Source organism: Camelus ferus, chromosome 10 (genome assembly GCF_009834535.1).
Source record: "Camelus ferus isolate YT-003-E chromosome 10, BCGSAC_Cfer_1.0, whole genome shotgun sequence".
Classification (NCBI taxonomy): Eukaryota; Metazoa; Chordata; class Mammalia; order Artiodactyla; family Camelidae; genus Camelus; species Camelus ferus.
In genome coordinates this window covers 2,740,199-2,764,424 of record NC_045705.1, presented here as the reverse complement: position 1 = coordinate 2,764,424, position 24,226 = coordinate 2,740,199, and the positions used below count along the sequence as shown (strand labels likewise).

The 24,226-nt window shown below is 35.2% G+C and overlaps 1 protein-coding gene across 1 annotated transcript in view; it reads left to right on the top strand.

The window, feature by feature from the left end:
- Positions 1–24,226, top strand: part of DYNC2H1 (dynein cytoplasmic 2 heavy chain 1) — a 264,118-nt gene that overhangs the window by 92,439 nt on the left and 147,453 nt on the right. The window contains 11 exon segments of the mRNA XM_006186202.3: positions 199–283; positions 2,466–2,620; positions 4,050–4,187; positions 9,292–9,405; positions 10,014–10,174; positions 11,130–11,253; positions 11,956–12,077; positions 16,553–16,639; positions 18,994–19,120; positions 20,623–20,764; positions 21,337–21,446. Of these exon segments, the coding sequence (XP_006186264.2) occupies positions 199–283; positions 2,466–2,620; positions 4,050–4,187; positions 9,292–9,405; positions 10,014–10,174; positions 11,130–11,253; positions 11,956–12,077; positions 16,553–16,639; positions 18,994–19,120; positions 20,623–20,764; positions 21,337–21,446 (1,365 nt within the window).

Genomic DNA, 24,226 nt, shown 5'->3' with positions numbered 1-24,226 from the left:
CTTCTAAAGAGTGACTTTTTTTTTTTTTTTTTTTTTTTTTGGTCTTAGTCTGGAAAGAATCCTAGAAGGAAAGTCCAGTTGATACTGTTTTTGTGTGTGTGTGTGTGTGTGTGTTAAAGTTTTTTAACCTCTGATATTGGATTTACTTAAACTTTTTCATAGTGAATTGCGGTTAAAGAAATGCTCTTCCTGTTTTAGATACCTGAAATGTTATTCAATGAAACAGGTGGTGAAGAAAAATATAGTGACAAAAAAAGAAAAGAAGAAAAGAAAAAAAATTCAGGTAGTATTTTGATAAAATTTATTTTATCTAATTTTTATTGATGAAATAATTGGGCATGTTCTAATGTTGTAGAACTATTGAAGATTCCTGATGATTATGAATTTGAATAATGCTAAACTAACAAAGTTAAATTTCTTTTGATGCAAACTAAACTTTAAAGCCCTCTTGATTTGTAAACTAATATTTATGTCATTTCATATAGGACTTAACAGAATATCTGTTGTTTGAAATTAAGAAATTAAAAAATTTTATTTTTGATCTGAATGATCTAAAAGACTTACATTACTTTAGGTTTTTAACTAATAGCCTAAACTTTTTTTTTATTTAAAAAAAATTCTTATTGAAGTATAGTTGATTTACAATGTTGTGTTAATTTCTGGTGTACAGCAAAGTGATTCAGTTATATGTACATTCTATTTAATGTTCTTTTCCATATGCTATTACTGGATATCGAATATAGTTTCCTATGCTATACAATAGGACTTTATTTTATATATAGTAGTTTGTGTCTGCTAATAACAAACTCCTAATTTATCTCTCCCTGCCCCTTTCCCCTTTAGTAAGTTTGTTTTCTAAGGCTGTGAGTCTCTTTTGTAAATAAGTTCATTTGTATCATATTTTAGATTCCACATATAAGTGATATCATATGGTATTTGTCTTGACTTAACTTCACTTAGTATGATAATCTCTAGGTCTATCCATGTTGCTGGAAATGGCATTATTTCATTCTTTTTTATGGCTGAGTAATATTCCATTATATTTGTTCATCTGTCAATGGATATTTAGGTTGCTTCCATGTCTTGGCTATTATAAGTAGTGCTGAACATTGAGATGCATGTATTTCAAATTAGAATATTCTTCAGATATGTGCCCGGGAGTGGGATTGTTGGATCCTATACCAACTCTATTTTTAGTTTTTTAAGGAACCTCCATACTGTTTTTCATAGTGGCTGTCTGACGTCTCCTAAACTTTTCATATTAGCTTATCAGTTAGATATGTCAAAACACTCCATTCATATTCAAAAAATGCATTATGATTTATTGAATATGGTCATACTGTATTCTTCAATATCCTCCTCATTTTCTCCATTTCCAAATTAATTTTGAATGTGGTCTTTATTTTTTTTCTATTATAGCATATTCATTTATTTAATCTAACCATCTAATCATTAAATATTTATTGAACTTGTTTTATATTAGGTACTGGGCTGGATACTGGAGATGACTTAGGATAGTCTAGTGATAGCAAGAATTATATATAAATGTAAAACTTCGATATAACAATATAAATGATGGTAGAAGTTTATGATGTACATTGAAAAGTAAAACATCTAACTAGCAGATACTATAGGAAGTGGACATTGCCCAGATAGGCAGTTTGGTGAAAGTCATTCTAGTTAGGGTGACTAGCATGGAAAAGGCTTGAATAAATAAAATAGATATTTTAGCCACCAGTAGCCTAAAGGGCTGAAACATAGGCCGTGTAAGTAGTAGTCTTGATGAAGAGAAAAAGGTAGGCAGGGTCAGGTAATCTAAGGAGGGCTTGGCTAAATAAGGGCTGTGGCATGCAGAGAAGAGGGAGGAGCCAAGGATGCGTCTCAGGGTTCTGCAGTGGAAAATTCACTAGAAGTTGATTTTATTCACCAGAGTAAGGAGAACAGGGAAACAGATTGAGACAGTGAGAGGAAGATAATGTGTTTGGTGATGCATGAATTGAATCCAGCGGGAGGTTTTTTTCTTAATTTTTTGGCTTTTGAATTCCTGTTTCTCCCTGTGTAAGTAAGAGTGGATAGGTGTCATTTGGTTTGGTGTCTCTTTCCATTCAAGAAGCTTTGATTGAGCATACTTTTGTATTACATGTTGTGAAGTCCCAATTCATTTATATGTTATGACAAGCTGTAGATTTATCTTTCTTGCAGCAATAAAAATTGTCAGAGGAAATATATAACAGCAGAAGGATAGAGATCAATGAAATTAAAAAACTCAAATTCATAAGAAAAATGGAAGCTATGAATAGATATGTGAGAAATGCCTGTGCACCTTTAAGTAAAGATGTTATCTTGCAGTTATATTAATTACATTGAGTAGAGGTATCTGGTAAGAAATAGTTACGATTATTTTCTCTAATTCTTAATGGATCATGCATTTGTTAAGTTATTTTTGTTTTGTTTCCTCTTTCTAGTTGATTCTGATTTTCTAAAATCATTTTTATTAATCCATGAGTCTTGCAAAGCATATGGTGCTACGCCAAGCCGATATATGACCTTTTTACGTGTGTATTCTGCCATTAGTAGCAGCAAGAAAAAGGAATTATTAAAAAGACAAAGTCATTTGCAGGTACAATAGTGGTAATCTTGAATTACTTTATCTGTATTAAAAGTAAATCAAAGTGCCATGTTGCCTATGGCACATTTTTAGTATAAATAAATATTGTTCTGTATTAAATGTCTTGGGAAACTGTCTCATTTACCTCCCTATATTGCCTATTAGACTACAATAAATTTCTTTGGTTGAATAATTATTTCTTTTCTTTACTGCAGAATATTTATGTGCTTTTGATAGCTTATGGTGCTGTCTTTGAATGTCTTTTTTAGACATTCAGAAATGCCTATTAAAACATAACATCCAATATTATACTTTATTGTAAACTTTAATATTAAAATTATATTTGTATCCATGTCATTTTACTTAGTACATTCTGAACAATTTTCTTTCTGTATTTCTCTAATTGCAGAGCCTAACCTTAACTATGGTATTAGAATGTCAGCCTCAGATGCTGTCAGAGCATTTCCTCTCCAAAGGTCTTGCTTCTCTTTGTGAGGGTAGTAAACTAGGAACCATTAATTGACAAAATTATCTTTATCCTTCTTCTAATGATTGATTTTCATTTATATTAAGCCACTATACATGCTTTGGGAGGGTTAATTTCCTGATTTAGTTCTTAGTGGTGTTTTAGGTAAATGACTTCAGCCCACAGAGTTGCAGCTTAATTGGGTGAATGGTAGCTGTGTTGAGAACATGAGACAAAATGTGTATGTAAAAAGCCGGCATGTTGCTTGTCGTCTCTGCTGGGTGCAAGTGAATGATTACATTCCTTTTTTGCCATTATTTTCTCACCAAATCTGATTGGTTATATGACAAAACCCCCAGCTTAATATTAAAGAGGAGAGGGAATATTGTCCATGTTCATTCCTTGGGTTACCCATGTACAGTGGAATGGGCCAGGCCAGGGGCCAAGGACAACCCAAAAAGGAGCTGAGGCATTTCATTTTGAGTGATCGCTGACCAGAACTGTATTTAAAGCACTCTCTTATAAAATACATGGGGAACGGACAGACAAAGAAAGAACCAAGTCATGCCCAGTATAACGAGTGGTCTCTGAGTCCTGTTGCCCAGTCAGTAAGACTGAAAAATGAGAAAGGTTTACGGAGGTTTTGCTTCTATTTTGTTTTTTTTTTCCGTCCTACCTAATGCAGTGTGTAAAACCCCAGGGTTTAAGCTATCTAATATATGTTGATCTGTTCAGCTTTAATGTGATGATTTAAAATCTGTTTTTCCTTAAAGCCTCTGTGGAGTCTTTTACTACATACTAATGGCTAGACAGTTGAATAAATCATAATTAGCAATAAGAAGACTGAGTCCGCTTGCTGATGTTGCATATGTACACGTACACATTTTTGCTTGATTCTTTCTTAGTCTTTGTTTACCATGTGTATATAAAATTCCTTTTTTTTTAATATTGCCAATCAATATTTTATTGATGTAGGCTGGTGTATCTAAACTAAATGAAGCTAAAGCTCTTGTGGATGAACTGAACAGAACAGCTGGAGAACAAAGTGTATTACTTAAAACTAAGCAAGATGAAGCAGATGCTGCCCTGCAGGAGATCACGGTCTCAATGCAGGTAGAGTTAGTGTAAGCATGGAAGCGCGGGAACGCAGACGGGAGCAAGGCCGTTTATGTCTGATTGCCAATCAGTGTGAAAAATAACACTTTTACTTACATGGACTTAAAAAATACTGCTTATTGATACTGAGTAGACTAACAGTGATGTGTGTGCTTGAACTTTTGTGGAAGAGCATGCTGTTTTCCCATATTGTTTAAAATCATGACTCTGTTCTCATTGACCATATATTAATTTATGTAAACCTTATAAATATAAAAATATAAACATTTTAAATTGGTACAGATTTGTCTATAACTGATTTTGTTTACCATCTGTTAATAATACTTCCTTTTATTTTTCCTAATTTTATCTCCTTCAGGCTTCAAGGGTTTTCCCCACTTTCAGTATTCTCAAGATTTACAAAATGTCTTTATTCATTCTATTTATATTTCCATGATATTTAAAAATATTTTGCGTATGTCCTCTCTTTGCATTGTCTTCCTCTTGTTGACCTTGCAGAGGAAATTTCTCTGTATCCTTTCTTGCCTGGGTATTCTTTTACACCTGCCAGCCTTCTCAGGATGGCCCTGCCCTTTACCGTGCTCTTTACTACAGATTTCATAGTGACTACCACCAAAACCAGGTTTTTTTGTCCTTCATCCCTAATCTCTCCTCCAGACTTCGGATTCAAATAGTCTATAATCTGTTAGACATGACTTCTCGGAAGTTTCATGAGCATTACGTCTTGAAACAGGTTCAAAACTGAACTCATAATTTCCTGTCCTGTGTTCTCCTCAGATTATAACACAAGAATATAGCTAATTATTCAAGACAGAACTTATAAATTATGTTGCCTAAATCCGTATGTCTAATGAATTAAGTTCTGTTAGTTTTACCTCCTTGACGGTGTCTTAAATGTGTTTCCCCATCTCTATGTGGGTAACTATTAACCTTCAAGTCTAATGCCTCTTCTATTTAAATTAACATCAATATTTATCAGACTGGTGTATATATCTCAGTAAAAGTAAATGGCACAAAAGTCCTAGAAATAAAAAAGTTGGAGGGCTTATGATGAAAGGTTTACTTTAAAGCTACAGTAATCAAGGCCAGGTGATATTGATGTAATGATAGACAGATTATCAGGAAACTGTGGAGTTAGAAACAGACTCATACACACATGGTCAATTGATTTTATAAAGACGTACCACTTAAACTGGAAAGGGTGAGCTTTTTGAAGAATGTTACTGGAATATTTGGATATCCCTGTAGAGAGGAAAAAATCCTGGACCTTTACCTTACAATTTATAGCAAAAGTAGCTCAACATGGATTATAGATCTAAAGGTACAGCATAAAATTATAGAACTTCAGAAGAAAACAGCAGGAAGAAAATCCTTATGATTTTGAGTCAGGCAGATTTCTTAGATGTGAGACCAAAATAGAAGAGGGAAATAAATGATGAATTGAACCTCATCAAAATTAACCACTTCTGCTCTTTGAAATAAATTCCAAAGAAAATGAAAAGGCAAGTCACAGACTGGGAGAAAATTTACAAACGTTTATCTGATAAAAGACTTGAATCCAGCATATATAGAAATGATTACAACTCTACCCTAATAGAATTAACGATTCAACTTAAAAACAGGCAAAAAATTTGAACCTGCCCTTTATGAAAGAAGACATACGAAGGGGCCAGTGAGCATATGAAAAAAAGCTCAACATCGTTAGTCAGCAAGGAAATGTAGTGCCCTTGTTTTTAGTTTGAGGCATCATTCTAGTCCTGAGCCATAGAGTCCTTAGCCTGGTAATAACAAATCCACAGCTTCTGTGACTTAATTTCTCAGAAGAGTAACCTTTTTTTCCCAGTCTTCTGATAGTCAGGAAGGGGAGTGTTATGACTCCATAAATTGCATATTTAAAAATGTTTGTAAATATTCTGTCAAAACTTAGGGAAAGCATCAGCTGTTCTGTAGTTTTCATCAGCCGTTCGCAGCGTTCACACCTAGAGTCTTCTGACTGGTTTCATTCTTTGCCTGGTCGCAGCTGCTGTCCTGAGATTCTTCTTCTTCATCTCAGTTTGCTCCCTTATTTCTGTGGGAGCTTATCCCGAAAAGCTTTTGGGGAAGGCATTCATGAGACAGAAACTTTGAAATGTCACGTATGTGAACTTCTGCCCTGTCCTTGGTTGGTGGGTTGTGTGCTGGGAATAGTACTCTGGGGAGCAATGCTCTTTTTTCCAGGATATTGAAGGCATTGTTCCAGTTTCTCCTGGCTTCCATAGTTGTGGTTGAAACACTCAAAGCTGTTTTAATTCCTGATCCTTTTTTGGGAGTGACTTTTTTTTTTTTTTTTTTCCCTCTCAAAGTCTTTTGGATCTTTGTTTTCACTGTTCTTTCATGGATCTTTGTGTTCACTGAAAGTTACAGTAATTTATCTTGGTTTCAGTTTCTTTTCATCCACTGTGTCTAATGGGGTTCTTTCCACCTGATAAAAGTTCTGGGAAATTTCCTTAAATTATTCTGTTGGTAATTCCTTTCTTTTTATTTCTCTCTTGCTTTTTAGAGTTCTTATTATTTGGACTTTGGACTTTCTAGTCTGGTTCTCTAATTTTTTTTTTTTCTTACCTTTTTTTTCTTCTCTTTTTGCTCTACTCTTTCAAAATTTCCTCAACTCCATTTTTTAACCCTTTTTACTGGTTTTTCATTTTTGTTATATTATTTCTCTGGAGATTAAAAAAAACTCTAAATGTTTCCTTTGGCACTAATTACTTTTTTGTTTGTTTCATTGTTGCAGTATCTCCAGCCAGCTCTTAGAGGATATTGTTTGAAATTTTCTTTTTCCTAAAAATATTTTATCGCTGTTTTTTCCCTACATGATTGCTTTATTCTCAGTTAAAAAATGATTCTTAGTTATTCACAAAAGAAGCCTTCTTTTTGTGTCTGGTCGTCTTCATTGAAAAATCTGAGTATGGGAGGAAGGTTATTGTGAGCATCACAAGACGGTTATCTGGACTGATTCAAATGACATAGTCAGAAAAATCTTACCTGGCATGTTGAAATAAATTTGTTGGTAGATGGGGAATTTTCAGAAACAGTAACATTTCCAGATAATTGTTCATATACACATTTAGTGTTTACAAGATGAATTTATCAACTACCTGACCTGGAAGTAATATATCAAAATCAAATGTAATTTTCATACTGTAAAACATTAGCAGAACTTTTTTCCCCAAAGAATTTTGGAATCAAGCAATATAAAGCAGCTAGCCATTTACATGAGGCAGCTAGCCATTTTTATTGTTAAAAATACCTATCAAATATTTTTTTTCCCCTTTAGAATATTGAAGGCATTGTTCCATTTTCTCCCAGCTTCCATTGTTGTTGATTGAAACACCTTTATATTTTTCACCTTTAAAGAGGAATTTGAAATAAGAAAAAAGTAAAAGCTACATAAAGGATAAAACCATGGATAACTGTGTATTTACAAAAGGAAAATACTCAGTACTCATGTGCCTCTGCTCTCAGACCTGTGAACATCAGTGAGATAAACACTGAGTATTGAGCTACTGTTTTCTCTGGGCTGTTCTGAGAACAGTTGTTTCTAAGACAGTTGCTAATTATATTACGTAGCAGAGACTAGCAGAGTAACTATGTACCTCGTATTATAAGTTAGTAATTTTGCTAAATTATAAATAGGAGACATTTCTGTTTGTTACTTTATACAGAAATATGGTATGGAGAGACAGCTTTAATACCAAACTGTGCAACTTTTAAAGCTTGCAACTCTAGGTTTGTGACATAAGGAAGGAACACATTAAATGCTGCAGGTGCTCAGAATGGAGATAACTTCCAGCTGGAAGAGCAGGTTAATAAAACAAGGAGCACATGAGCCGGGTCTCTAAAGGAAAGTTTTGATGTTGTGAAGATGGAAAAAAGAACTTTCCCTGTTGAGGAGTGGTGGCAGAGAGACAAAAGTTGAAATGCTTGTGGAATGTAGAGAATTTTCATTGGAGCTGATGTGTCAGGTCCCTGAAGGATCAACGTATTTGGCAGTAGGACACCAGATGTTAGTTCTGTTAGTTCTGTTTTTGTTTTTGGCTTAAACAACAGAAATTTGTTTCTCCCAGTTTGGGGGGAGAGAGTGAAAGAGAGGGACAGACTCCTAGTGTCTTCCTTTTTATTTTTTTAATTGAGCTATAACAGACTCATAGCATATTAGTTTCAGATATATAACATAAAAAGTCTATATATATATAGACTGGGAATAGTATATATATAGTGACATGGTTACCACAGTAAGTCTAGAAAGCACCCGAGGACATCAGGCAGTAGTTTCTGTAAGTTCCCTGAATGATTACAATATGGTCGCGTACCACTGTTGGAAGGACTCTTGAGAGGTTCCCTGACAAATTGCATCTTTTGTTTTAGAATAGTATAAATAAACCAAATACAAACATTCATAATATTGAAGTATTTTTGTGTATGTGGGACTCTCCATTTTTGTGTTCGTGATCAAAAGGGTCATGTCTTGTTAGTATATAATTTAGTGTTCTTTGAATCTTTACTAATTTTTGCTCATAAATTTTGTCATATTAATGTGTCATGATTTCAGGTTTTTTTTGTCTAAAATAAAGTCTAAAGCACAAACTTCTGGGGGGAGGGTGTAGCTCAGTGGTGGAGTGCATGCTTAGGACCTCCATTAAAAATAAATACAGCACAGACTTCTAATGTACTATACTCGGTCTCCAAGAATTGTTACTATTCTACTATTAGACTTATAGAAGACTTCTGTTTTCAGTTTCCTCATTTGTGAAATGAGCATTAATAGTAGTGACTTCAGTCTGTTGCAAGTGTTAAATGGATATTATTAGGATCATTTTCTAAATTATGGATTTAGACATGTTTGGTTTTTATATAATAAGCATTTATTGCTTTGCCTTTCAGAAAAAAATTATATCATATAAAGCATACTTCCTGATAGTAAATATAAAGTAAATTATATCATGAGTTTCCCAGGCAATTAGAAACTCTCATGTCAATTAATATTAGAAAAGCATTTTTTGTATCATGCTTTTAAATACTGAGCGCATTAAAGTTGATTGGAGGCATTTAAATATTCCCATAGGATGCTAGTGAGCAAAAGACAGAGCTTGAAAGACTAAAGCACAAAATTGCAGAAGAAGTTGTTAAAATTGAAGAAAGAAAAAGCAAAATTGATGATGAATTAAAAGAAGTAAAGGTAAGTTTAAAAAAGGAAACATTTTAAGAGCCATTTCCATTTTTGATTACCAACTTTAGGTAGGAGTTTAAATATTATGTGCTTAAGTTATTTTCTAATAGTATAATCAGATGTGGCTTTCACTCAGAATATTATTTATAAAAGAGAAGAAGGAAAATCTGCTCAGAGAAGTACACAAGTTAACTGATGGTAGTTAAAGATAATCTTTGTTTTCCATGAACCATGTTTTGGCTGTAGAGGAAAAAGGTATTTTGTAGACAAATTAAGACAGACTCTTAGGCTTTTTTTCCCTTGAGAACTGATTAACATAGACAAAAAGTCTTAAGACTGTGTATATAAAGAGCCTCTTGAAAACAGCAAATTGTCTCAAAACAAATTTGATTTTCCAAATTAGATTGTTGCAGTTGCAGTGGCAAAAACTCTTACTTTCTCAATTTGAATGTTTTGAATTTTTTGTGCTTTAGAGGATTTTGATAACTGGAGAGAAAGGGTATTAAATAACTAAGTCATTTTTAATGAAACTGATAAGTATTAGATAACTTGTAAAGAGTAAGTGATAGTTTTCATATTTATCTTTTGAAAGTAAAAATGCTCTTTTTGTTTTTTAGCCTCTCGTCAATGAAGCTAAACTAGCAGTTGGAAACATTAAACCAGAATCTCTTTCAGAAATTCGTTCCCTACGTATGCCACCTGATGTGATCCGAGACATTCTTGAAGGCGTTTTAAGATTGATGGGTATCTTTGATACCTCTTGGGTGAGCATGAAAAGGTAAGTTTTTGAATTTGTGAAAAATGTTATTTCATCAAAGAATTACACATTATTTCATGTTTTAAAAAATTTCTTAGTATTGTTTTCAAACTGAATTTCACCTAAGTACATGGTTACATACTTTCCCCTGATGTTTCAAGACAGTCCGTGTATCATGTATCAAAATCTGTTATTTTCCTTTCTCCATAAATGATTTTTAAAAGTGTCGAGGGGAGAAAAAGAATTCCGTAAAATCTTTGAGATTTTGTGAATAAGCATAATCATTTATTTGGTCCTCAGACAGTACAGAGTATTGTGTTTACTGTGATTTACTGAGAAAGAAAATAAAGTCACTGTTCTCAAAGAATCTTGCACTCTTGGCAGAGATAGACACAGACGGAGAGTGAGCAAGACCCCCGAAAATAACATGAGAGATGTAAACCGGAAGAGAAAAGGTTGAGTGCTACCGCAGTATACGACTATGCAGCTTTGGATTTTGCAGCGTAACAGTGGTGTTATGGCTTGTGCTGAGATTCACTTCCATTTTAGGACTTAGGTTGATAGTAGAGTCCCTTTTTCTATCTGGAGATGGGAGAGGAGGTTTAGATTGAGGGAGCACTTTAAAATACTTTTCTTATAAAGGAGTCAGAAAATTTCCTTGTATACTTAGAACATGTGAGTGCCCAGTAGTTCACATAAAGGGGTGTAGGTAGAGCAACGAGCTTTAACCCCTGCACTTTGCTGCTTCAGGGTATTCCCAGAGCGTTAGGACAACTGTTGTGCATCCTTCGGGAGCTCCTTCTCTGTTTAAAAAAAAAAGAAAGACGGCTGGTCCATCAAAGCTTACTTTAGTACCCTGTTTTTTGTTAACTAATAGATGAAAAGTATTATCTACATCACTTTGTTAAATTGATATTTTTGTTAAAAATAGCAAACTCTCTTTGGCCTCATTTGAAGTAATATGCTTTAATTTTAGTTTCCTTGCGAAAAGAGGTGTGAGAGACGACATCGCAACCTTTGATGCACGAAATATTCCAAAGGAAATAAGAGAAAGTGTTGAAGAACTTCTTTTTAAAAATAAAGGATCTTTTGATCCAAAGGTAATTTTTAACAGTTACACCATGAATTCCCTTTCCATACTATATATTATTCTGCTTGTTAAAGTATGATAATTTACCATTATTAATTATTTAGTTTGCCTGAAAACTAAAAGTTTAGATGAGATGTAAGTATTATATCTGGGAAGCATTCACCCGAAGAATTAGGTAAACTAGAACCTAGGGGAATGGGGGGCAAGATTATTACTGTACGTGACTTTTGAGTCCTGTATATGTGTCATTTAATTGGGATACTTAGTCTAATTTCAGTGAACAGTTTAAACTCCATGGTTCTAGTATTTTTTAGACCCTTTATTCAAAATGTTATGTACTTCTTCTTTGACACCAATAGCAGTGGTTTCCAAATCGCTTTTATCTCATAAACATCTATCCCTTGTATAGAAGAGAAGACACTGCTCTGGGCGGCGCCATGTATTCAGTTAGAAATGTGACCAGTAATTATGTCAATAAAATATCATCATATTAAAGATTCTGTGTGGTTCAAAAAGATTTATTTCTAAGCAAAAAAGTACAGTTTATGTATTTTTCACTTAAAATAGTAATTTTGATTTTAGCTATAAACCAAAAACTTCATTATTTGGGATAAATCATTAAACAAATGCTTAAAGAAAATATACTAGAATTAACTTGGCTTTTATTTGAAACTAAGTTAGGTTGCTGGATACTTGATGATGATTTTTTCAGAATGCGAAGCGTGCCAGTACCGCCGCCGCGCCTTTGGCTGCCTGGGTGAAAGCTAATGTCCAGTACTCCCATGTCTTGGAACGAATTCAGCCTTTGGAAACTGAACAGGCAGGACTGGAATTGTAAGTGAAATATAAAATATACGCAATTCTAACCTTTATTTGTTTTCATCAGGTTTGATAATTTATTTTATTAGGATTTATTTCTCATCTGTATCTAAAAAAGGCAGCTGACAACACTGAGTCAATGAAATACAAATTAAGAATGTAGATCAAGATGGCAGAGTAGGAGGATGTGGAGCTCAATTCGCCCTACAAAGACATCAAACATACATCTACATGTGGAACAATTCTCGTTGGAAACTAACTGGAACCTGGCAGAATTCCTGTACAACCAAAGCTGCAAGAAAAGTCTCCGTTTAACTGGGTAGGATGGGAAAAAAAATGCATCGTGTCAGGACTAGCGAGGGATCTTTAAAATAGAGAAGGTCCACGTGGGTGGACCCTCGCCCTGGGGAGAGAGCAGGTGCGACCATAGCCTGGGCAGCCCTGTCCTGGAGTCCCCGTGTGGAGGAGAAGAGCCCCCTTGCCTGCTGGGCAGGACAGACAGAAGGGCTAGAGGAGGCTAGACTACTCGCAGGGAGTGCGCACGTGCTGGCAGTGCTGACAGTCAGGGCGGGGAGAGCCCTGGTCCTGGCGCTCCACCTCACTGCCCTTCCCAGTCCGATCGGGCGTCACCCTCATCCTGCTCACACCACGTGGAGTCTGCCATGAGATCTGAGCAGAGACTCGGTCTAGCCATGCCGAGACAGGACAGGGCGCCTGGGGTGGGGTCTAGGTGGAGCCATGGAGGCCATGGTCGGTGTGTGCATGGGTGGCGCTGCAGGAGCGCGCAGTGGCCGTGTGCTGCGTCTGCAGCAGCCAGGCCCGGGGCGGGGACCCATCAAGCTGTGCAGGTGGCTGGAGGGCCCGAGGTGTGGTCTGGGTAGGTCGGCAATGGCAGCTGTTAGCGTGCTCACAAGTGTGCAGTGGTTTGTCTTCTCAGCAGCAGCACCCTGTCTCCGCCCCGTCCACACTGCAGCTTAGTGTTTGATCTGGGGCAGACAGGTGCTGGGAGAAGTCAGCCACAGAGGCAGCCCGGATCTCAAGCAGCCGTGCAGCCCCCTGAATTCACGACGCCCTGACCACCAGCTCCAGCCTGCTCCACACCACAGCCTTGTACCAGATCTGAGATGAACACAACATGGAAAGGGCCGTATCCTTGGGCGGCTTCTGAGTGGAACCTTGGACACCCACACGGGCGGCACGTGGTTCTTCTGTGAGCACGCAGGCCTCACTGATGGAGCCTGATCGACCCCAGCCCTCCCGGCTTCTGCTCCCAACAACTGCAGATCAGACCCCGCTCCTAACAGGGCACTGACAGCCAAGAGCAGAGAGGAAGCCCCACCTCACATGCTGCAAGGCTCTAGACACTCCAGCACCAACCACACCCCTGTCAAGGGGGTGACAGCCAGCTCACCCTGAAGAGAGATGGGCCTGGCATCCATACTGAAACCAGCCCTCGTGCCAAAAACACTGGGAACGGTCTACACAGCAGTGGTCCCACATAAAAACACCCCTTCAAGACCACAGTAGATACCTGTCTCCTAAATTCACAGAAACAGAGAAAGTTAAGTAAAATGAAAAGACAGAAGTACTCCCAGTTAGAAGAACAAGAGAAGTCTCCTGAAAGAATAAGCAATGAAGCAGAGTTCACGAGTCTGCTAGATCCTGAAAAAAGGAAGTAATAAAAATGCTGATTGAACTAAGGAGGAGTATCAGCAGGGATGGGGGTCACTGCAGCAAGGCACTGGGAAGCGTAAAGACGGACCGATCAGAAGTAGGCAATGCAAGTGCCGAGATAAAAGTCAGCCTAACAGTAATGAATAGCAGGCTAAATGACACATGAAAACTAGTGCTGTCTGGAAGACAGAATGATGGAAGTCACCCAGTCAGAATAGCAGGCTGTTCATTTGTCAAATAGTTGGGTTTCTAGACAAATGAAAAAAAATTAAAGCAGCATAAGAGATCTATAGGATAATGTAAAACATGCCAACCTATGCAAAATAAGGGTTTCAGAAGGAAAAGAGGGAGCGAAGGGGTTGGAAGTGTATTTGAAGGAAATATGGTGGAAAACTTTCCAAACTTAGAGAAAACAGATGCCCAGGTTCAGGAAGCATACATGGTCCCAAACAGAGCAACACCAAGACATATCATAATTCAAATGGCAAAGTTACAAAATATGAGGCATGGGAGTATAAAAATGTAGATCTTTTAGAATGTGTTTGAACATCAATGATTATCATTTTACAGCAAGTGACATAGTTATGGGTGAACATACTTGAACTGCGTAGTAACTACAAATCAAAAACATACAGGAGATTCACAAGAACCAGAAAGAAAGGAACTCAAACATACTACAAAAAAAGAAAAAAAATCATCAAGCCACAAAAGGAAAATTTAAAAGAAGAAATGAACAAAAACAACTGGAAAACAAGTTTAAAATGAATACATACCTATCAAAAATTACTCTGAATGTCAGTGGACTAAATGCTCCAATCAAAAGACATAGAGTGGCAGATTAGTTAAAAAAAAAAAAAAAAAACGAGAACCTACAATATGTTGCCTACAAGAAACTTACTTCAGGGCAAAAGATAGGCACAGACTGAAAGTGAGGTGATGAAAAATACAGTTCATGCAAATGGAAACAAAATTTAGGGCTTTTATATTTGTTCTCTCCTAAGTTCTGTGACATGTTTCTTAGTACATATTTTCCAAAATATTGTTTGGGCAGGTGTGGGGAAAATTTAACAATTTACTTTTGGAGTATTACAATTTCAATCTGCTATTGTTACCAAGTCAGCATTGTATTTTGTCTCATGTGTTCTAAATGCAGTCTCAGCCGTATGCTATGTTCTTGATTGTTAAATTTTGACACTATTCCTTCTTACTCTAGGCAAAGAGGTTTTTTAGCTGCCTAAGCTTAATTTTCTCAATGTGATTACATTTTTGTCTTGAATCATACGAAAGGTTTGTATTATTTTGGTTATATATGTATTTTTCGCAGCTGGAAGTCGTATTTTATAAGTATATTTCTATTTTTGAATACCTTTTGTTATTCTTAATAATTGCCTCATGTTTTCAATTGAAGATTTTTTCTGTTTATATAGAACATACTTATCCACAGTGTGTCTCAGATCCTAAAATGTATTTGAAACCTGTGTACTCTGTTTTTTCTTAGAATCATCCTACCGAGAACCTTTTGTCCTGTTCAAGTGTAGATTAGTCCTTCCCCCAGGCCTGCTGTTTACAGCTTAAATTATTTTGACCCTTTTTTCACCGTTGTTCTGGGGACTACACTTGTCTCTTTCTGATTGTATTTTATTACGGGGCTCTGTCTCTAGCTTTCTTAGCTTAGTGCTTCAGTTTTTTGAACACATCCTCCACGGTAGCTTCTTAAGAAAGTGTATATAGGATGAAAAATATTTTGAGATTTGCGTGTGTAAATTTATCTATATTTTACCGTTATATGTGATCAGTAACCGAGCTGGGTTAAAAATGCTAGGGTAGAAATTGTTTAGTCTCACAATTTTGATGGCCTTCTTGTCCTGCAGTGGTTCTGAGTGTGGTCCCTACACCAGCAGCATCAGTGTTGCCTGGGAAATTGTTGTAAGTGCAAAGTCCCTCAGACTTACTGAATCAGATATCCTGAGGAATGAGACCTTGCGGTTTGTGTTTTGACAAGGCCTCCAGCTGATCAGTGCAGTGCACAAATGCCTGGCAGCACAGGGCAGTCTGGACTGACGGTTTGTTTGATGGCAGCCTCTCGGTATTTGTCGGTATTTTGTGGGGGAGGAAGTCAAGTCATTTCTCTGAAAGAATCCTCATATCTCCTGCTTAGGGACTGAGTAAGAGTGGATGGGCGTGGGTAAAGGATATGAGCTTGACTTCCGGGGATGTGTTGAGAGGATAGTCTGCTCTCAGTGGAGAGGGAATCTGAGGTCAAACTCTTTATACTACCAACTATTAGACCATCTTCTGTATTTAGGTCTATTCATCTTTTCAGAGGTACCTGTTACCTACATTTCCTGGGCAAGTTTGATTTCTTCTTTTTGTTTATCTTCCTACAGTTAATTTAACTTTGGGCTTTTGCATTATAACTATTTTTCAAAATTTCATTAAAATTACTCCTTTATAATACTTTTCTATTTCGTTCTTCTTATCCTTGTACATATATGTCTGTTTTACTCCTTGGTTTCATTTTAGTAGGGTTTTAGAAGGGACAGGAGATAAATGAATACATTTACTCTCCTATTTTTATGCATTCACAAGTGTTTTTAAATACAGATTCGTGGAAGTGGTATGGTTAGGTCAGAGAATGTGAACTTCTAGTTTTAGCATTGCTTTTCAAATAAAATTCTAAAGGTATTAAAACTACTGAATTACTGACAGTTTTCATTGTCATTCACTTACTGCAAGATTACATTTTAGGGTGCTGTTGCTGCTTTTTGTTGATATCCAAAATAGAATGACTTTTATAAAATTGAATTATATTTTAGAAATTTACGGAAAACTGAAGACAGAAAAAGGAAATTGGAGGAGCTTCTTAATTCTGTTGGTCAGAAAGTGTCAGACCTCAAAGAGAAGTAAGTTAAATTTTGAAATGTATTTTAAATATTTGAAAACATACTCAACCAGTTCTTGAATTTTGAAAATCTTATAATCATTATATTCAGTTTTTGATTTATCACTCTATAATGTGGAAGGGTGTATAATAATATAGCATACATGTCTGTTTTTTTTAAAATGTAAGAAGAACAAAAATACTTTATAAGTTTCCATTTGTATAGCTATCACTATATTCCTTACCTTGGGATATTGAGCAGAAGGAATTGAATGTGATCTGTTAATACTGGGAGTATTTACACTTGGTATTCCTATTTCTTTATTGTTTTGGCTTTAAGATTTTAGACTCCTTTATTTCAGATGATGCTATAGGACCAGCTATTCCGTAATCTTCCCAGGGGTGCATGATCATATTAAAAAACATTTTACCTTCTTAAGGGTAAAATTTGCTTTTTTTGGTATTGAAAAAATACTCCTTCATGCAAATATTGTACTGAGGTTTAAGAACCATTTGTAAATGTGATTGATCTTAAAACCTTTCATGTACCTCTGTTTCCTGTGATTGCTTTTTAGTATAAGATAGAAAATGTTGATGTGGGAATTATTATAGATGTGGAAGCATTTTCCTTTAAACATTGTGAAGATTTGAAAGCCAGAGACTGTGCCATCAAATATGGCATATGTTATCACTTGCAGTGCTGTCAGTTTTATGAGACTAAACTTCTCTATAAACACATTTTGTCTTTAAGTGGTGTGTTACGTTTCCTTTTTCCTTATAGAAGAACTACAAATTATTGTACCAAGAAAGAAACTTAGACTAAAAACTAAATTTTTCTCTATGGTTAGGGATCAGTTATCTCTATTTACATGTATATATATTTACTTATAGAGAAAAAAATAAGAAAACTTCAAACCCATAAATCCAACGTTTTCAATATTCCTGAATATTTTTTGTGTTAGACATATAGGAAAGAAATCAATAATTACCTTTCAGGTATAATCAGTGTTACATGATCTGAATCAGTACTTAACACTTGGCTAATTTAGTAGTTAGCGTATGGTAGCAATGCCTTGACTCCATTTGTTAGTCATCTGCACATGCTAAGTGTCGTCCTAGGCACTTTACATATTTAACTTTTTTAGTGTTTGACACAATACTGAGAGGTGGATATTCTTCCATTTTACAGGTTAGGAAGCTAAAGATAAGGAATGTTTATTTGCCTAAATTGAGCAACTACTAAAAGACTAAGCAAGCATTAGATCCTGGGTTTGTCTGACTCCATAAAGTTTCTGTTTTTAGTTACTACACCATCCTACTAATATTTTGGAAATATTATGAAAACCTTCTATTTGTGACTGAGGACCTTGTGGATAATATGATTGAGGAACGGAATTTTTTATTTTATTTAATTTTAATTAATTTAAACTACATAGCCACGTGTGGCTAGTGGCTACTATATTGGACAACTCAATCCTGGAGTTTTATGCCTGGGGAGGGTGGAGGGATAGGGTACTTAGGCTAAAGAAGCACTGTAAAGTGCTTGCCACTTAGTAACAGACATAGCCACATATGAGTTCTAGGTCCTCTACTTATTACTAGCGAGACCTGTGCAATAATCTGTTTTGAACTAAGTTTCCATACTTACAAAATAAGAATTAGAATACTTATTTTGAGCTGTTGTTCCAAGAATGAACACAATCCTGGTCATTTTAAAGGCACTTAGAATTTCAACAAATATATAAGTAATCACATGGAATATTACTATTATATTTAATAGAATAATAAATTTGTACAAGTATTTTTTTAAGGAAAATAATTTAATGTTATAAGCTTTGACAAACATACATAAGGAGAGAATATATATAATGGGCTTGATATTTGAGATGAATTTGAAGATTTTATTTATATTTTTGATAAGTGTATGTTTTAGGGAGCTAGAAGAGTGAGGCTGGGGTCGGGAGGGAGCTGGAAGGTATTCTGGGCAAATGGAACATCCTGATGAAGGCATGGCAGGTAATGGATGGGGCATTTTTGGAGAATATAAACTTCTTTAGATGTTGACATGTAGTTTTGCTGGCCTGAATAGAATGGAAAAACTAACAAGATTGACCGAATCTGTCTACGACAGGGCCTTTGTCATACTGAGAAGCTTATACGTGATGTAACGGTAGGGCGTCAGGGCCCTGTGAGAATGCTCCCCTTTGAATGTGCCTCGGTGTCATGTCTGTTACGTTAATGATACTTTGTATGCAAATATCAAGTATTATCATTAATTAATTAAATTCTTGTATAAAAGCTTACCTGCCTTACGATAATTTAATTAAATTTCCCTTAAATCCCTTTGTCTTTAATTGAATGTTAATATTTTCATAGATTTCAGAGCAGGACTTCAGAAGCTGCCAAACTTGAAGCTGAAGTGAGCAAAGCACAGGAAACCATTAAAGCTGCAGAAGTCTTAATTAACCAGCTTGATAGAGAGCATAAGAGATGGAACGCACAGGTTTGCTTGCAAGAGAGTGCTCGTACAGCGGCGTCGTTTATAACATGGGAGATCTGTAATGTCATGTGTTTGTTCAAAAAAATGAAAAGGAGAAAAATATCCATTGATTTTCAGCTGGCCTAGGATGAATGGTTAGATGTTCATGGCCACTGTGTGAATTAATCTTCAAAAGATCTTCATGCGAATGGATTTTTGACAAGGCAGCCTCTTCCTCTTTTAGTTATCTGTGTTATTGAGGGGAAAAGCAGGGCTGAAAATGAGTTAATGGAGGAGAATCTAGTGCTCTGTAGTGACTTTTTCGGATTTCGCTTTACCAGGACAGTCCTCTTCAGATTTGACACTGTTGGCCATTTATTTCTTTTTGAAATACTTGTATTTCAACTTTGATAAAGTGTTGTCTCTTGTTTTTATTTGTTTGTTATCATTTTGTTTTTGAGTTTTCTTTACCCAGTGAGATTCCTTCCCTCACTGGGTCCCCCTTATCTGCTCTTCCAATAATGGTGATGCCCCCTCAGGGTTCTCTTCCTCTGCGTCTTTCTCTACAGCTGTTTTGGGGTCTTCTCAGCCAGTTTCAACAATATCACCCATTTTATGATGCTGACCAGAGCTGTATCTTTAGGCCTCTGACTTTTAAATTCATATTTCTAATTATGCTTTAGATAAGTGCATTTCGCTGTCTTGGGAGCTCAGATATAACATGTCTAAAATAACTTGTCTTTTTCTCATCTCAAATCTCTTTTATTTCCTATGTCTCATAAGGCATCTTCTGAACATCAAAACTAAAAATACGTGATTGTTTTTCTTTTAACTTGTGTCCCTTTGCAAATAACCCCTCATATTTGCCTTCTGTCCTTAGTGCGCTTTTTCTTTCTTTTTTCACCTGAATTCTCCTAACTTGTGTCCCTCCTATCTGACCCGTTACTTAGTCCATTCTTCGCTTGTTGGCTGAATTATCTTTCTAAAACCCAGTCTCATGACACCCCTCACTGCTCTGTTTAAACACTTTCAGCGGCTCATTACCACCACAGGTTAAAAGCAAAGCTCCTCTGTGTGGCATGGGCAGACTTTTCACAGGCTTCCTCCCTCCAGTCAGCTCTGTTTCTCTTTTCATTATTCCTGTGTTGGTAGGATTTCTGCTCAAATTTATGCTTTAGCCACATTATGCTTTAAAGAGTCTCCATGCTTTATCTTTCTTTGTGCCTTTGCTCATTCTATTTTAATCACATATTTTAATCATGTTTTACAATATGATGCTAATTCACAGTGTTTAGTAGAATCATTAGGAGATTTCAGTGATGAATTACATTTATTTTTGCGAATATGTTGGGATTTCATACATTGTTTTACTGCAGTCTTGTTGATATTCTTACATTTTGACAGTTGTATTCAGGATAGGTTATTGCTTTAAATCAATAAATGATTTTCTTCTGTAGTCAAAATTTAATTTATGAAGCTATTTTTTTCTATCTTAGAACAGAGCCACACGTCACTCTTTTTTTCAGGTTGCAGAGATAACAGAGGAATTAGCTACTCTTCCTAAAAGAGCTCAGCTTGCTGCTGCATTTATTACATACCTTTCCGCTGCTCCTGAGGATCTGAGAAAAAGCTGCTTGGAAGAGTGGACCAAGTCAGCTGGCCTTGCAGGTTTGTGTTTGGTTATTCATGAATTTGAAGTTTCAGTATACTAAAAGCGCATCTGTTCATTTTTGTCAGTTTACTTTTTTTAAATGAGAAAATTTTTCTGTAAGTGGAAGGACACTGTAGCTACCTTTGATGTGCTGAATTCCACAAATGTGTTGAGAATTGATCTGTTGTAATGATTCTTCTGTCCCTAAAATCACTTTATGAACCAAGACCACTGAATTATTTTGATATTACATGGATGCAGATAAACATTTTATTAACTTTTACACTAATTTCATACAGTAAGATGAGACATAGGAATTCCCAAATTTCTTGTGAATTTTGTGGTTTTTGCAAGTTTTTTTTATAGTTGTGAAACATTTATTTAAAGAAATATAATTTAATTGAGTTACACTTTATTTTAAACTATTTTTCTCCTTAGCTTCTGGTGTTAAATGCAGAAGAACAGGTTGGATATTAAGGATGATCATGGGACTTTTATTTGAATATATTTTAGTTTTATTCTCTTCCCTTCATCAAGCACAAGACTGTTGTAGTGAAGTATTACGCTGATAGCTTTTTTAATTTTTCAGAATTTAATCTGAGGAGATTTCTTTGTACTGAAAGTGAACAGTTAATTTGGAAAAGTGAAGGCCTGCCATCAGATGACCTTTCCATAGAAAATGCCCTTGTTATCTTACAGGTAATTAATCTACTTTAATTTTCTCACTAGAAATGCTTCTTTTGAAGCTAACTCCACAAAGTACCTTCTTCAGCTTCTTAAGCTTTCACAATTATCCTTTTCTTAGTTACCGAAAAATAAAAATATTCTGCTAATAAAACTCCATTTGTAATTCAGTTAACAACTCTATAATTTTTGGTGTATTTATTTTTTACCTTAATATAAAAGTATAAACTAAAATGGTATTATTTTGATGCTAAAACATTCTAAATTGAACTTTCTAATGACAAATATTTTAGGTTCATTTGGTTGTATAGTCCTTTAAAATGGAGTATATTTTTAAAATAAAAACTTTATGCTTTAATTTCATTGTGTTTTACAAACAAAGTTATACCAAGTGAAGATGGATAAGTTTTGGGTTATAAGTTAGAGATAACCATGTGCATATTATAGAAAAATTGTTCTTTCATGTAAATACATGTTTTCCAAAAGTCACTGTTTGAAGTTGAAATTATTATAAACTTAATTAGCAGTGAATGTGAAACCCAAAATCAAAATCATGCGTACGAGCAAATCATTTCTTTGTATGAAGTTTGATTTTTACCGTTAAGTTAGTTTACCTTTCTGGTATGGAATTTGGAAGGTAGTTTTTCCCCCTTGAAAGTGTTTTTTTTTTTCCCTCCTCTTTCTGTTTCAACAGTTTATACTCCATAATGCTAGTGATTTCTTTTCTTTCTACAACTCTTCTCTCTCCCTACACACAATTTATTTATTCCATAGCTCCATAGTCCCAAAGAGAACATGGACATTAAATGCTTCTCTTTAGCTAGCAGTAAGACATATTATCATAATATGCATACTGTGGGCTCTTTTCATTCCTGGGCAGTTTATTCTGTTTGATTAGACCTATTAGTCAGCTCACTATACTTCGGCTCATTACATTGGTGTCTTCCCAGTATAGAAGCCACTGAACAAAGACTAAATAATATTACCTTCTTTTAATTTGATTTGGCATAAACTTGAATTTATTTTTTAGAACATTGTTGTCATTATTTTTCACGCTAGAATTACAAATCTGGAACTCTAAATTCATTACTTTATAGCAACCTATGTACTTTTTATAGTATTTGTTTTCCTTCCCCAAGGTTCATAGTTGCCCCCCTTCCTTTTTTTAGTACTCCAAGAAAGCAATTGTTTGAAGATTAAAAAAAAAAAAAATACAAGTTTAAGAGTTTTTCTTTTTCATTGCATAAGAAATCAGAGGCCTTTAGAAAAAAGTCATATAATTTTTATTTTTTACTGATGGTAGTAACTAAAAATACTTTTGTATTCTGAGTTAAATTGTCTTTCATGATGAATATGGGAGATGTTGTCTTTGAAATTAATTTTAATAGTAAGCTTAGTATGCTTTGTGTTTAATATTGCCAAGTTTTTTTTTATAGATGCTTAAATGCATTTATATGACAAAACAAAAGCATGCGGAAAACTTTGTTAGTCATTTGGTTGAAATGAATTTGCCATTGTGGTCAGTACTCTATCTGAATCTGAATTCATAGGTGGACTAGATTTAGAATGAACTGTTGCAGTTCAGGGTGTGGTTGGATAGAACAAGTCTATAACATCTGCTCATTAACATTATCATGTGATGTGAAATTAGATCTCTAGATATATACAAGTTGGGTTTCTGGAAGTTTTCCCTGAGAATAAATAACTAGGCACGATGAATAAAATGTATTTTTGATTCAGAGATATAGCATGCCTCCTTATTAACTTACAATAAAGCTTTTCTAAATTCTCCCTTTCAGCGTGAGCTTTCCCACATTCAAGGCCTGTAGTCACTGAATCACTTCTTGGTCCTAAAAACAAGAACAAGAACAACAACAACAACAACAAACCTTTTTGTCCAAAATTATTGCTTTGTTTGTCTTACAAAGATGCTTGAAATTCTCATATTTAGGTTAAACTACCTATGTAAGTATGTGTGTCATCTGTCAGGAAACAGTCAAATAATTATCTACCACTGGCCTTATAACAAAAATTAGCTTCATTACAGTAGCAAAAGACTCATATGACCTAGGTCCTTGAGGGGCAGGGGAAAGACGCAGCCATGGTGACCAGGTGCCCTGGATTGCTTGGGCTGTGATTTACACCTGTTATCCTGATGTAATTCACTAAGTTTTTCTTTTACTCTCAGAAGTGTCCTGGATTTGTATGATAAATTGTAATGATCTTTGTAATACTATGGAAATCAGTGGATAGTGGAGAGGATGAGTCAATTAGAAACTATGGAGAAGGTGCGAGTAAAAAGCATCCAGAAAGAAGATGGAAAATGTGATTAATTTAAACTTCACAGTAATATAAATTGTTCTTGCTTTAAATTTCACAGCATTGCAAATTTTTCTTGTGAAGACAAGTGCTAGATATTTGTTTTTTATTGTTCATGGACAGTTCAGTATCAAATTAGTTTCTTTAAACCACTCAGAATTTCTGAAAATCTTTTCCCCTTCCTGCCATTTCATGTGTGCTGAGAAAACGCAAACTAATTTGATAATAGTTTAAAGAACATTGTAAAGGTAAATTATGTAATTTACATCAAACTTTTTTACGTGAAAATTTTTTCAGTTAATCCCAAATAATAATAATCAACACTATGTAGTACTTACTGTGTATTGTGTGTATTACTATTTAAGAATTAATACAAGTAAAGCATTTAAATACACTTAATTTTCAAATTAACCTTATTTAGTAGGTACATGTATTATCTTCTATGGATAAGGAAGTTGTGGCACAGAAGGTTTAAC